The sequence below is a fragment of the Plectrocnemia conspersa genome, unplaced genomic scaffold, assembly GCF_051122295.1.
Source record: "Plectrocnemia conspersa isolate PC_06_02 unplaced genomic scaffold, ASM5112229v1 ptg000001l, whole genome shotgun sequence".
Classification (NCBI taxonomy): Eukaryota; Metazoa; Arthropoda; class Insecta; order Trichoptera; family Polycentropodidae; genus Plectrocnemia; species Plectrocnemia conspersa.
The window spans coordinates 29,713,896-29,729,962 of record NW_028277165.1 but is presented as its reverse complement, the minus strand read 5'-3'; the positions used below and the strand labels follow the sequence as shown (position 1 = coordinate 29,729,962).

At 28.1% G+C, this 16,067-nt stretch overlaps 1 protein-coding gene across 5 annotated transcripts in view; it reads left to right on the top strand.

The window, feature by feature from the left end:
• Positions 1-16,067, top strand: part of KaiR1D (Kainate-type ionotropic glutamate receptor subunit 1D) — a 368,488-nt gene that overhangs the window by 301,589 nt on the left and 50,832 nt on the right. For all 5 annotated transcript variants that reach the window (XM_088201720.1, XM_088201693.1, XM_088201729.1 and 2 more), the window contains one exon: positions 7,518-7,675. In XM_088201720.1, coding sequence (XP_088057846.1) covers positions 7,518-7,675 — 158 coding nt within the window. The remainder of the gene's footprint in view (positions 1-7,517; positions 7,676-16,067) is intronic.

The window sequence follows — 16,067 nt, the reverse complement described above, 5'->3', positions numbered from 1 at the left end:
AGCAAATTTCATTGAGGAACTCTAGCTAGAATTTTTCGCGGTATCGAGTGTTCATTATTTAGTGGAACAACACAGCTTTAACTTATACTGTACCACTTCAATAATTATCCTGATTTATTTCCGTCTAACTTTTCCAAGTTTTCAAACTTAAAAAAATATTAGAATCTCAAAAAAATCGATTTATATCGATTGAATATAGCTTAGAGATATTGTAAAATAAAAATTATTTTAAGTCGCAATATTAAATGACCACGTATATTGACAGAGAAATTTCTCACAAGCATTAACCAAAGCATTCAACGTTATTGTCTGTGAATTTATACGAGCAATGTATAATTATTTGGGGTTTGCCATATTAGCTTTGGCAGCAACGTGGACCGTTGCACTGCTGCTGTTGAATTGTTGCTCTTTTGTGTTATTCGTTACGGTTTTGCGGTGTGGGCAAATATTCCAAAATAGTTGACTTGTAGTGGAATTATGTATGACGCTACGTGAACGTAAATCAACGCGATAGCGTATGAAATTAAATATTTATACTGTATCGGCTCTCTGGGATTATACTACGTATATTGAAGTGTGCCAATGTAAGAGCTTAAATAAATCACGTAGCCGTGACGGAGCTTAAAGTATTTCAATTTTTTTCAAGTAATAAATTCATATCAAAATTTATATATAGTTCAGTTATAGTATTATAAAATGTATTAATTCTATTTAAAACAAACACCAAATGTAATACGTTGTTGAGATTAGATTCGGTAAATCCTTCACTGCATAGCATTGGTACATATAATCTTGTAACATTACGAAAAAGTTAAGCCCTTGGAAATTCCACAAAGGTTCTTGCCATTGTGATAAATACAAATTTGAATCTTAGCTTTAACTAGGTCAATATTTCAAATAAGATAGCAAAAATGATGAAAATACGATGCATCTCAATTCTCAACAACGTAGTCACGAGTTTTATATTACACATTTGCGCTTTGCATTTTAGAATATACATCGATCATATGGAATCCCAGTACGATGGAATGTTTTATATTATTAAAAAATATACAAGCAACATATCTAAGATATGCAAAGCAAATGAGTATAAATATTTTTAGTGCAGATTTTATGTAATGAAACATTTTTACAGATGTTGAGTGAGAGGCAAAATACAATGTCATTTTGTTAAATTGTTCATCTTTAATTTTTAATCTTTAGTGTTGTAATACTTGAGCTTACTAACGCGTGTTATGATACAGCAATAAATAATAATAATATTGAGAGTGCGTTGAAGTTAATCTAATTTCTTAAGTAGATTTTTTCAATAGCTGCGTCGTCTAATTATTGAATTATATATATATGATTTTTCTGCAGATGCATAGAGAGAGAGACCATAAATAACATCGTTTGCTTTATATAAGGATGGAATAGCCTTGTCCGTAACGTCTCAGACTAGTAACTCTGAGGTTGCGGGTTCGAGCCCCAGCAGCACCACTCTTATTTTTATTTTGAATAAACGTGCTATTATTAAAAGCTGCAGTGACATCTATTGATTATAAAATTGTATATTAATTTATATTTATTAAAATAGATGTCACCGATTCCCAGACTTTTAGTCTGATGAATAATACTTACTTGTCGGTATTCATTATGTCTGATTGACTTACTTAATTCATACAGATTTTTCCGTTGTAACACATTAGGCTTACGCCTGTTAGGTTACAATGGAAGATTTATTAAAAAAAATTTTAACAAATAGTTTTTATTGTAAAAAATTTTAATTGCTTCTGAATATTATATTAACATTTATTTATATTTATTCAGGAAAATTATTTTTTTCGATAAAACATTTTTGATCTACGTATATTAAAAATACTAGTCGTCTCTGACTTTCAGATTATATAAATATATATATATATTTTAGACATTGTAGCTGAATCAGGGTTGACGTGAAGAGAGAAGCGAATGTTTTTTTTTATTTTCGGTAGCTTGACTTGTAAAAAGTCCAGATGTATTCAATGTCGGAGCTATCAGATAAAAGTTATTTATGAAAACTGACTGAAGTTTATTTTGAATTAAAGTGAAATATTTGCGCTATGTATTAATTTATTTACTCTTCGTTTGACTTGTCATGTTTTTAATTTGCTTCAGCAACAAAGCAAGAAAATTTTATGTTTATTTAGATTATTTTATTTTTTTAGCTCTCTTATTATAATATTTGCGACAAATGACTGTTGTAATTTAGACCATTAGAGATTTGGCAACCTCACACTTGTCATTTTGCATTCAACCTACTTGTCAATGTAATATATTTTTATTATTTAGGCTAATGGATGCTTTTACCTTATTCCTCTAAATATATTATTGTCACTTATCGGCTTACCAAATACTCGTCAAGTCGTAAAGTTGAATGAAATTTATTGCGCTTTTATTGTAATTGTATTGCGATAAATTTTTACGGTCAATGCGGCAATTTTAGTAAGAGCTATATCTGACTGATGATTGCATTTGTCGTCACAATATCAATAAAAAATATATTTATATTTTCTTAATGACTTGACAGATTTTTTCTTGAAACAGTTCCGAATATATATGTCAGTACCTCAATTGCGATACGCTTTTAAGCAAAATTTAATGGAACAAGTTTAAATTTACTTACATATACAAATTTATATATCAATCACGAATCTTGGTGAAAGTATAAAAAAAAAATATGTCTTGTCCTGTGAGTGAAAGGTAAATAAAATTGATTGCGCTTTTAACGCGTATTGCGTTATTATCAATTTATTTTTTTACGGGCAATTCGTATATTTTAATAAGAGCTATACTTGACTGATAGTTGCATTGGTCATCACAATAGCATTAAAAATATATATTTATATTTTCTTAATGACTTGACAGGTTTTTTCTTGGAACATATATCAATTAATCATATGCCAAACGCTTTTACCCAAAATCTAATGGAACAAGTATAAATTTACTTACATATACAAATGTGTACATTTGGTTATATCAATCACGAATCCTGGTAAGAGTATAAAATAAAGTTTGGCTAACAAAGCCACGATAAAGATGATGAACCTTGTTTATTTTTTATTTTATTAATGTTTTATGATTTAGTGACTTAAACAAATATTTATTTTAAATGTTCTAATTATTTATAAAAAAATATGTATAGGACCAAAATTGTCTTAAACAAAAAAGTTATTTCTAAAATACAAATAGAGTTATAAGATATTACGTTAAATGGAAATGATATCTCATTAGTAATAAATAATATCTTTTGCGATGTAATATATTTACATCATAGAGGTAGATATGATTCGCACAAAAAAACATAATTTTAAAATGAGAGTCGCTAAATACTGATGAAAGAAAAATAGATTTCGATCGGTCGGCGTATGGAGTTATTTATCGCCGGGCTGATAGTTCGACGCTGATTTCTAACGCTTTAACAGCCACTTATCTCTGAGAACTACTGCGCTCAGACATACACTCTTGCTAATACTACCAATAAATAAAGCTTAGAGGCGAAGTAATATAAAATTACGCTATAAAACTTGCTTCTTAAGTCCTGTTATTTAATATAAATTATTTTGAGATACTTAGGATGAGAGTAGTATTTGATTATTTTTACTATCTATATTTCAAACATCATATATTGCAAAGTGGCAATAAAGCTCAATGGCACACAACGCGACATATCATGGAAATTCATCACTTCCCTTTGTGTTTTACCAAATGCTAGGTATGCTCACACACACACATGCATATGCGTTCGTGTTGATTCTAATTTTATTATAGCGAGGCTCAAGTTTGCCGGCAGTCAAAGGGTTAATATTGTCATTTTACAACAAGAGAGTTGAAGTTGAGTTCTTGTTCCGGCGGGGATACGGTGCACGAAGTTGGCACAAAGTGTAGGCTACATAAATACGGGGCGCCTATAAAACTTTGGGCGTAAAATTAAATAAAATATCATTCGGAGTCGGTCTCGAATACAAAACGGACTCCCTTGTTTGTAAGCCTTTTTTGCTTTTGCTCATGAAATTGGGGGTGGATTATAGGAGAAGGGGTGAAAATGGGGAAATATGGACCTTCACACGCAATCCGATATAAGGGAATGTATTACCTTGTATTACGATCGCTTCTTTATTGCATTTGGGTGGGACGGATCGAATCAATTTTTATTTATACCTAACAGTCATTTCGTCCTAGATGTATAACAATACCAATTTATATTAAGTACTGTACAATAAATATAATATAGATATATTACTTATCTTAATAATAGCGACCATTATTATAATAAATAATAAATTATAAGTAGTGCTTTTATATAAGCTGTCATTGTACCGTCTATATTTAAATATGTATTGTCTATATAAGTATAAATTATTAAAAACTAATCGGCCAATAGTGTGATGCACTAAAACTCTTTTGATTTTGAGATATTGTTCCAGTGATCAAGAGCAGGTTCACATTGCTCATTATTGCCACAGTATGATATATGCTAGTCTTAACATTATTCATGTGTATTATATTTTAATGTAAAACTCACTAGTACTGAGACTATTTTATTCACGATGAAATATCTTTATTCGGTAATAACGCTAACAAATTATTAGCATTATTATTATTCATATCGTTATACAACTCGTCGCTTCATCACTAACCGATATACTCATTAAAACATTCAACGCTTATTACAACCCATGCGAGTCACTCTCATTAAAATGACCATAGTGCAAAAGTTAGCCAAACACTTTAATAAGATTAATCGCATCGATGATAAACAACCCATTGTCAAAAGGCAACCGGTTTATTAATGGCTACCATTATGGTGGCGGAACGTCGAAACGCGGTTAAAGCGATTATACCGAGTCGATTATTCAGTTTAAATTTATGTAAAACATTAAATTTTAGTTTTAAACGCATAACTATTAAAAAAATAAGGGACAATGTATAAAGATACAAGCAAATAAGAATGTTTTTTTATATTCTCATGTACATGTGAAATCTAAACCATAATCACATCGACAAACTTTTACCACTTAACTTGGAATTGAACTTTTTCTTTTCACTCAATCTTCTTACATGTTTAGAACACTTGTATAGAAAACATATACGACTTATGTAATTTAACTTTTAATTTTAAATGCAGCAAAATTATTATAGAATAATTTAATGCATATTAAAATTTGCATTATGCTGTATTATAATGAAAATTGTTCTATACATATAATAAAGTAAAATGGATAGTAAGAATTTGCCATATCCGTAGGTTTTTTAACGTTCAGTTTTCATGATATTAAATCATGTTTTTTTTATGCATAGTAAAACTTTTATAATGAAAATTGTACTATACATATAAAGAGTAAAATTGATAGTAGGTATTTATCCAGTAGTCTTTTTGTTACTTTTTGCTACTCGATTATTAAATATTATTAATTTTGAAGTATACGACGTAGCTGTAAGTATTTTAATTTTAGAATTGAAATTTAGAAAATGATATATAATATTATATTATATTAATATACAATAACTTATTTTTTCAACGTATGTGTGTGATTTAATTTTTAATATTTTTTTTTAAAATTCACATATGAATCAAATAACTTTATACTCATAAAACATATAAAATATCAGTAAAATTAGCACAGAAGACTAGTGGTACAAATCAATGACTAATCACTGAAAAACCTGGGTTTCAATCGAATATTTTAATTTTTAGATATGTCATGAAGATCGGAATTAGTGATTATTTTTTTTTCATAATTTATTCGATTTTTCTAGATTAGCCTTATATTATGTACAAATATTTTAAGAATTAATTAAAATAAGATTGTGCATAGTGGCATATATTAATTGTAATCTATAATATTTTAATATATGTAATAATAATTTAGAGACAATATAAGAATAGTTAGGTATAAAAAAATGAGTACAGCCAGGGGAACTATGTACGGAGATGTAAATATAATAATATTACTAAAATAATCCACAAAAATAAAAATGGAAAAAAAACACATTTATGCATTAAGAAATAAGCTATATTATAAAATATTTTTTTTATTTTCTGTTTATGTTTATTTTGTAATATATATATATTATTAAATATAAACGTAAAACTTAGTGTTAAAATTGGGTATGTTATCTAAATAAATATATATTAGTTTAAAATTAATTAAACTGATTAACAGACTTAGAATCCAATTTGTTTTTCAACTACTTAATTAGTATTTGTTGTTTGTTTTTAGCAAATTATTTAGTTTAAAAAACTTATCACAGCAATTAAATAAATACTTCACTAATAAAACAAAAGTGTTCAGAAAAAAAATTATAGTTTAAAAACATAATTGAGATCTTAAGCAATAAATATTGAAAGAAAATGATAAGAATATCAAACGTATATCCGTATTGTGTGCTTTAGAACTAATAATGGAGGCGTAAACTTAAACTTGCAACCTTTTTCTCAATTATAAATAATGATTAAATATATAGCTCTGTAACTGACTGTGTTATCGCAAATAGCGATAGTGTAAATAAAAATAATTTTAAAAACAGAATATCTAATGATATTATTGCAATTTTTATCAATAAAAAATAGTTATTAAACATGTGCAAGTAGTAAAATTATCACTTTTATCTAAGTATATATAAAATGTTGTGTAGTTTAATGTGTTGATTTTTCTTATAATGAGTAAATATATAGATATTTAAAAATATTGATATAAAAATGGTCCATTAATCTAAAAATATTACAATTACTTTACGATGAATTAATTTTGCTTTTTAAATGTAAATATACTATTATTAATATAAATAAAATATAAAAAACAGCTTTTAATTATTACCATTAACTTTATTAATTAGTTATTGTTGAAAAAACTTACTGAGGTTTATAACAATAAATGTAGGATATATTAAGAACAAGATTAGTGATTTTTTACAAGATTTTGCAAAACTTAAAAATTATGATTTTTTTATCCCAATTCATTTTTGGGCTCTTAAAAAATATATTTTTTGTGTATAGTTTACAACTTCTGCAATGTATGAGATTTTAATCCGCTTAATTCACAGCTGCATTCTCAGCAGATATTTCGAAAGGAGACAGGGATTTCTGATGACACTCATAAAACATTATTTTGATAATAAAAGTTTTATGACCAACTCTAGGAATTACGATTTGCAAACATTTGTTTTTGGCTTTTTTAGACACTTAGCGGTCTAAAGAAGCCATAAAATTAAAAAAAATAAAAAGTTAGGAATCAAAGTACCAATGACATTATTGAGTATTCAGAAAGAAATATTTATATTTTTTGCAAAAAAATGTAGTTACGTATCATAAAAAAATGATCGATAAACTCTAAAGCAACAAAATTATTTTATGCATGTAATAACACGCTTCGTTTGTTCCGGCTAGGAAATGCCTCACCGTGCCCTGTCCAATACTTATGCATTCCTGTTCAAGCGTACATTCGAACGTTTCCTTTGACTCCTCTGCTAACGTTAACATTTTTGCATTGTTTCAGGCGTACGTCGACATCGTAAAAGCGTGGGGTTGGAAGTCTTTCACCATTATCTATGAAAACAATGAGGGTCTCGTTAGACTGCAGGAGCTGCTCAAGTCGCACGGCCTGTCTGAATTCCCTATTGCCGTTAGACAGCTGGGCGACGGCACCGACTACCGGTAAGATACTAGTGTATTTAATTGTAAGCCTTCGTTGCATTAGTTGCAAGCATATTTATCTAGCATAAATGTCATTATTACTGCACCACGTTGCATTTCTTGCTGAAAATTTGCTTCGTTCTCACAGACATTGTTATATTTGAACGATAGTCGTAAAGAGTGATGTCTGAAGCGTAAGCGACGTGAATCGAAGCGGTAAAGTTGCCTTTGTCTGGTATATTGTGTACGTTGCACAATCAATTGTATTATTAATCAAATATGATTTCATTTGAGTTGATATATACATATATAAAATACCCATAAATCAGGAATTAATAAGTAAAACACAGGCTTTTATTAAATCCCTAAAACAAATTCGCATTTTCTACGGACGCAGTTACTGCCTGCGGTTCAGCACCATTCAGATCGTAAATCCTTAACATGTCATCATAAATAAGCAACAAAAATCAACTACCCTATGCGTTCAGAATCGGCTAAATAAAGCAATATAGCTATGTTTCAACAAAGGGGAATTTAACACATGGCTATTATTATTATACTATATATATAATTAAAACGTGTAATTGTTATTACGGCCATCAAAGTGATATCTCAGTTAGGTAATTCAAGAGGTACAGTAGTTAAGATAGTTCTCTCCTCTTGGGATCGTTCCATGTTTGCTAACCTATTTTCGTATAAAATAATACACGATGAAGCTCTGTACATGAGTTAATATGCTGCATGCAGTTAACTCTAAGTTTCGTACGTAATAATATAATACAATACAAATATATGTACAAATGTACTGCTTCTATTCTCTGTCGTTGAATTGTAGATAGTTATACTTATACTGTTTGGTGGGGTGATCATTTAATTCATGTTATTCTTACCTCCAGCTGTATTTATTAAAATACTTTCTAGCAGATTGAGATCGAAAAACAATAGTGCATTTCAGTTTTCATCTCAAAATGTATGCACTCCAATTCAAACTTTAGTAAACCGTTTATCTTAGTATATGTTGATGGTGTTGATCCTTTTGAAATATTTTAACTATATATATATTAGTACATTTTGAAATGTTTTTATTTAGTTAACAAATAGCTAATATATAAATATAGTTTATTAATATTGGTATAGTTAATAAAATACTTGTTTTATCTATATTATCGTTTTTATAAATAATGATAAAAGAAGACTAGCAGCTTTATTGTTATATAATCATGCATATTTTACTCTATATTAAAATAATTTGTGTCACTTCGTATTTTTCAGTTAGTTAGTTTGATTCATACCTTCATGTTACTTGTCCATATTTTAATAAAAACAACACTCAAACTTTTTAATTGATATACATGTCGTTAAAAAGTTGTTCAACTCTATTTTTCCGAGACCTAAAAATATAAATAAATTAACATATACAGTGCAAAATTTCAATAAAAAAAATTTTATCTAATAAGTAACAACAATAAAATGTTTTATGCATTATCCTATAAAATCAGTATATACCTGAAATATTTGCTCTTAATAGTATATTAAATCAAACACTATTGTGCTTCTGCTAAAGATTTAACGAAATGTCTCTTAATTTTTTCTTCAATTTCATTTGATTTGGAGACTTCCTTAAGATGGTTACCAAAAGCGTTGTCTTTTTATTTATTATCTCCCGTCATACATTAGTTTTATGATCCTTTTAGCAGATCTTACATAATTGATAGTGGATGGTCATGACATATCTTTTACCGTCATGATTTTTTTCAATATACTTCATTAAACATATAGACAATGTTGTTTATTAGGTTATTGCTAGACAAAAAAGTCAATAAATAACCCACAATATTACACAATAATCTAAGTTCTATTATCATATAGTTTTTTAACATATTATCGTAATTTAAATAAACTAGTGAGTTGAGCAGGTTGAATACGCCTGGCCTATCTCTTTTTAGGACGCTGCGATTGAAAGTTGATCATCTGCTCGAGATTCGATAGGGTCGTATATAAGTCTCTAGCATCTCGTGCGTAATGAACGTCGGCCATTTTGCCGAAATTGTGTATCGAATTGCCGTTTGACCCGGGTAATCGGGTCATCAAAGGGCGGCGCGTGACTTTGCATGTCATTAACGGACGCCAAATAAAGAGATCTTCGATATCGGCAATTTGACGTTGACGTTTAAATATCAATGTATTTTCCCGTTTCTTTGCAAGCTTGTTTAATAAGGCAATGGAAAGAAAATAAAGTTAACTTGAGGTATATTGGCAATATCTTGAATTGCGATAGATTTTTTTATTATTATTATACTTAGACATTTTTTTAAAACAACATACAAAGCGATTTTAATAATTATTAGGCGAGCTTCTAAAATATTTTGATACAAAAAAGGGACAACCTTTTTCTTGTTTATTGGTGTTCCAGTAAATTATGGTAAAAACCAAAAATAAAATTTATATTTTCTATTCTGGTAAAAGCTTTCCATAACTTACTTATTAAATCTTTTTTCGCTTGTGATCACAAGCTATTTTTTTTAAATGTCATATTATTAAAATTTCCTAACGCATTATGTTAAATTCGAAATATAATTTCCAAAGCCATCTTGTATACGATAATATATGGGCGGGGTTTTTGGTGTGAGCAACTTAATTGCCTATTGATGTTACTCACAATGTGCCCAACTGATTTCCACGGGACAAATATTTTCGTCCGTAACAATTAAACATGACTTGAATAATTTACTCTCGGCAAATATTATTTATTTTATAATTATTAAATGAGCTACACGACTTTAGTAATGACATAATTTTATTTTTTATTTTCACGAAAACGTGCGTTGTAATGAAAAATTCTATTTCAAACTTTTTAACTTTTCTGAGAGTTGTGAATATCGTGTCGAGTGCTTAGTCTGGTAATGACTACGAATATTTTTTCAATACACAATAAACATAATGCTTTCTCATTTTAAATAATATATATTTTTACAGTATATTATAATTATACTGTGAAGTAAATTTATTTATTACTTACAATTTTATTACTATTATATAAAAGTTTTCTTGTTTATTTCAATAGCCATAAAATTTTATATTCTATTTAATATTATTATTATAAAATAATATCACAATCAAATCTCACTAGTATTCTCTTCGGTTTCATTAAAATAAATCCCTTACAAACACAGGCTCATCTTAAATAAAATCGAACGTTTGTGAATATTTTAAAATATACCACCATCATTAAAAAAGAGAGCATTATTTTTAATTATGTGAAAAGCTGCGTGGGTGAACATTATACTTGAAACAGTAATATTAAAATATTTTACATTTAAAGTATCGATAAAGATATTTATGTATTTAATTTACGAACGTTTGCAGTTCCTCAATAAATACAATTTAAGAACGATCCAAAAATAGTCATAACTTATTTTTGAGAAACATAAAAGCAAATATGAAAAGTTGTCTTCATTTAAAAGCAGATCATTTGAAAAATGATGTTTCAGGGCGTTAATAGCAAACATTACTTACTAAAAGTGCCGGCTCTCGCCACCAGAACGCACAATTTTGGCGATGATAAATATAAATCAAAAAGTGAGTTACAAGAAATAATTTTCACATACCCTTATTAAATTTAAACATGTGACTTACTAACTTTTTGTTGTAATATTTGTTTTTAATTGAGACTTGTTATAAATAAAATCACACAACTTTACATTTCCGAATCTGAAAACTCATAACTGTAATATGATACGAACCGGACCAGACTTAGCTTATATTAAAAATATCGATATGCAATGACAGGGATTTAAGGAGCTTAATGGCGATTCGGATTCGGCTCTAACGGTCATTAGAAGAGGATGCGATCAAAAATGTTTCGGAACCCAAATTTTAAATTTATTAACACAGCTTTTAGTACTTAAAAAAATACTTACATATAACTCAACGCTTCTTAAATAATGAAACTGATTTAAAAGCAAGGAAAATGAAGCTTTAGATGTGTTTTTTTTATTTTAAATTTATGTATAATTAGGATGTGGCATATTTGATATTTGCCAAGGGCACTAAAATCATTCTCTCTCTCTGCGTATTACATTTAAATGTACTACAATATTTTACCCACAGCTTTATTTAAATCACGATCAGAGTAAAACTTCACGTTTATAATTATTTCACTTACAAGCTTAGAGCGAAACTTGTTCTTATAAATAAGCTCAATTTACATATCTAATGTACATCTACGTTTCCAGCTCATACAATCCAATAGAAATTAACGAGCTTAAAAACAGCCGAATGGAGTGTGCGTCATCTTCCTCCCTAATAATCGTCTTAGCCTTTTTACGCCCAGATCGAACACGTCCCCGGGTGATCTGATAAATCGAGCCCCTTCGCAAATTTGTGCCTTTACGTGCCACTGCGCGCATCCCTTAACACCGTAACACTATAAGGGCTGACATGCGCGTAATCGTAAACTGTCTCGCGCAGTTATGATGATTCGCGTCTTATCGGCCGTGAAGAAAAAGGCGGTGTCATCAAAATAAATAACACGCTACCTGATGCGACGCATACCATTATCGCGTATCCTCATCGCGTTATCACGTGGAAAATGGAATGTGTTAAGATGATTTTTGGAGGGGCGTTTATATGCGTATTATTGCCGGCAGCGCTTTTTTGCTATAAGGGCGCTTCTACCCTCAGGACGTAATAGGGTTGAAATGGGTGAGGTTTAGGCATTAAGTTATTATATTTTCAAATCAAGCTGAAAGATTTGGAGCAACAAAAAAAGATTATACAATAATGCAAATATATTTATAAAATCAGCTGAGTAGTTTTAGTCATCAGGATCTATTGTTACAAAGCTGCGCTTTGCGAATTATGTTCCTGAATATCCCAGTCTACAAGTCTGGTCTGGTCTTTTGATTTGAACCCTCTTTTATACATAATTTTAAGATCCTCTTGTTTTACAGATTGAAAATATTCTCCCTGATTCATAAAAAGAGTAACAAGTCATATATACAAATTAAAAAAAATATTTTGCCCGATTATATTTGATAATCATTTATTATATAAAATCGCAAGCTGAATCCAAAAATAAGGTCAAAAATTTTGGAATAGTGCCAAAATTCCGCATTTTCATTTTGAAAAATGTGTTTTTAACTAATTGCAAATATCTACAACAACGTCAAGCTAATCATGAAAATAGGTATAAATTAAATTTCTATATTTTTACTTACACTTATAATTTTAATATTTTATTTATAACTTCTATAATATATAACAGTCCTGTATTTTATTTATAATAGATTGGGCTTCAACATCTAGTAAAGTAATCGATTTTTTTTTCTTGATGGAATTCACAGTTCAATCCAATTTTTTTCTTAAATTTTTATAAAAATTATAAAATAGTGTCTAAACCATTAATTTGTCAAAAATTGATTAAAAAATTGTTAATAGTAAATTTAATTACCTTTAATTTTATTAAACATATTTTAATATATAACACTTTTTTTTTTAAATGAAAAATACGGAAATTCAGCAATATCTTGAAAACTCTTCTACTTTCTTAAATAGTTTTTTTCAGATTAAGTGTGCAATTTAACATTAGAAATTACTGTTAAATGCCATAGGTCAACACCTCTGTAAACTAGTGTAAATACAGACCAGTAGCGTGGCTTTCAGCAACTTTAAAATCATTTCAAATTATATTTCATACGTATATTTTTAATCATTGCAGATGTGTGTTTCTTAAGCCGCAATTTGTTCATTTACTGTCACTAACATAATGTTTTTTTAACATTATTTTAAAATTACTAGACTCTGATGTACAACAGATTTTGATGTGTTAAGTGTTATGTCTAAAAAATATTTAATTTCGAGTTTGTAGGTCTGTTGAAGTAATTTTTAAATTAATTGCCCGATAAATATCATATGAGTTCAAGTATGAAAACTCATTTTCTGAACAGTGTAATACCTCTAATGGTGTACTGCAAGGATACAATTTAGGTGAGTTGCTGTTTTTTGTTTAATAATGACATTAAAGCAGCAATGAATATGTAAACGAATTGAAAATTTTCAAGAGAATGTAGTCGATTCAGAATTTACTCGAAGGAAAAAGGATCTCAAAATGTATTAACCCATTACCTTTCAGTGTCATGAAATGTCACAAAATTTAATTTTAAAGGTCCAGAAATAAGGTTGCAAAATTATATAATACACCTGCTATTTTTAATATATTATTTTCTGTAACATATTTAATATATACAAATAAATAAGCATCATATGCTACATATTTTTCTTCGTGTACTTGTAATGCGAATTTTTAAACTGATGAACTAACTAAAGATCTTCAGATATGTCTTCATTTCTTCTTTCAACTGTATTATCAGTATCAGTATCTGTTGCAACTGATTTGCATGTGATTTGCGAAACATTTTTTTATTTAAATCAATAGCTGCTGGTAGAAGAAGCAATGTTTTTTTTACATTTTGCGATACTGTAGAAAATTTGATACGATGCTAGAAATGTATTTAATAAGATCAAATTTATTTCAAAATAAATCTTTGAATTTAAAAATATATTTAGAATGCAAAGTTGCAATCCGAAGCTTTAATTTCTATGGTTTTAACACTATTTTCCGAAAAAAATATCGGTTTTTCAGGCCATTTATCATAAATATTGTAAATCCTATAATAAATAAAATGAATCGTATTTTCTCTGTTTGAGGTTTCTTTTCTAATTTTTTATTCCCACTGTCTTGTTTGAGGATCTCATTATTAATGATTTTTTATGATAACATGTTGATTAATTACTGTTCTAGAATTTGCTGTCATTACTTAGCATACATCTTTAACGCCTGCCTTCTGGGTATTTTACAAGCATTTGAAAAACAATTAAAATTCGATAAGGATCCAAAAACTCCGATTAGTAATCGCACCATTGAGTAAAATATTTAAAAAAAAAATTTTATGCCGTTAAAATAATCTTTGCATAATAAACTTCACTCAAAAAAATCACTCGACAACACATTATCTTAATTGTTTGACATGAGTCACTTAATGTTGTTTTACTAAGTAATGAACACTCGATACCATACAAAATTCTGCTGGAGTACCCTAGGGAATTTTCTCTTTATCTTGTAAACGAACGATATCCCAAAAATTAAAATATTTATCTATGTACGCTGACGATACAGATATTTTAACAAGAGCTTACGATCCTAAATCAATCGCGGAAAAATTACAAAAATCTTTTGAAAACCTAAATAAATATTTTGAAAGGTGAAATCAAATTAAAACAGAGGCAATTATTTTCACAAATTGTAGACAAACTTAAGAAAATACAATTTTAATTTATAATTCATTAAACCCAAATTGAAACAGAGGCAATTATTTTTACAAATTGTAGACAAACCAAATTAAAACAGAGGCAATTATTTTCACAAATTGTAGACAAACTAAAAAAACACAATTTTAATTGATATTTTTTTAATCGTATTTTAAGATATGATTGCCCGGTGTAACTATTTTTTCTGAATTACAAGTCATTCATTGTTTAGCTAAAAATAATATATTTTACACAATTCCATACTAATTTAAAAATATTCATATTAGCAATTAAAGAACACAGCCCTTTTCATATTAGAAAATATTATAAAAATATTTCGCGAAGCCACACTAATGTCTTCTATCGGAGACTAAGATAGAAACAACCTTAAATTTAAATACAACCACAAAATGCCAAAGAACATAATTCATAAGAGGCTAAAGACAACATATCAATGGCTACAGATCTTCAGTTAAATGTACTTGAAATAATATTTAATTTATTTTTTTTCTATATTTTTTTCGTTTGCTAAAATTGTAAAAGGTTTTAGTTTGTGTCTCCTAAATTTTAGCCACCAACGTTTTATTTTATATTCATATTTTTTTATCAAATTTTAGCTAATAACAATTTTAATAACGAAAATGGTTTTAAACCAGTAACTTGTTCAGTATATGTAATTAGTATGTTTGTTAAATTATTTATATTATTGTAATAAACATATTTTTATAATTTATTCTTTTAAAATTGTTGGGAAAAAAATATATTTGTGAATTAAATGGTCAATTTTTTGCGGTTAGAAACTGCTGCTTTAATGTATTTATAATTAAAAATTTCAGCTCTTACGAATTAAATATGTATTAATGGTGTGTCATGTGTAATTAAGTTTACTAATATCATGTTAAATTTAAATGCACTTAAGCTTTTGGCTAGTGTTAAAAGCAATTCTGCGTATAATTTTCAGTTTCATTTTATATAAAATCTATTGATCCCATGAAAGATAAACTGTATAAATAGCTGTTAATTAAGAATTTATATTATTAAGTGCAGCTTTACTTGTCATTTTTTGGATCAAAGTGGAAAATTCTAGAGCTTAATGCAATTGCAC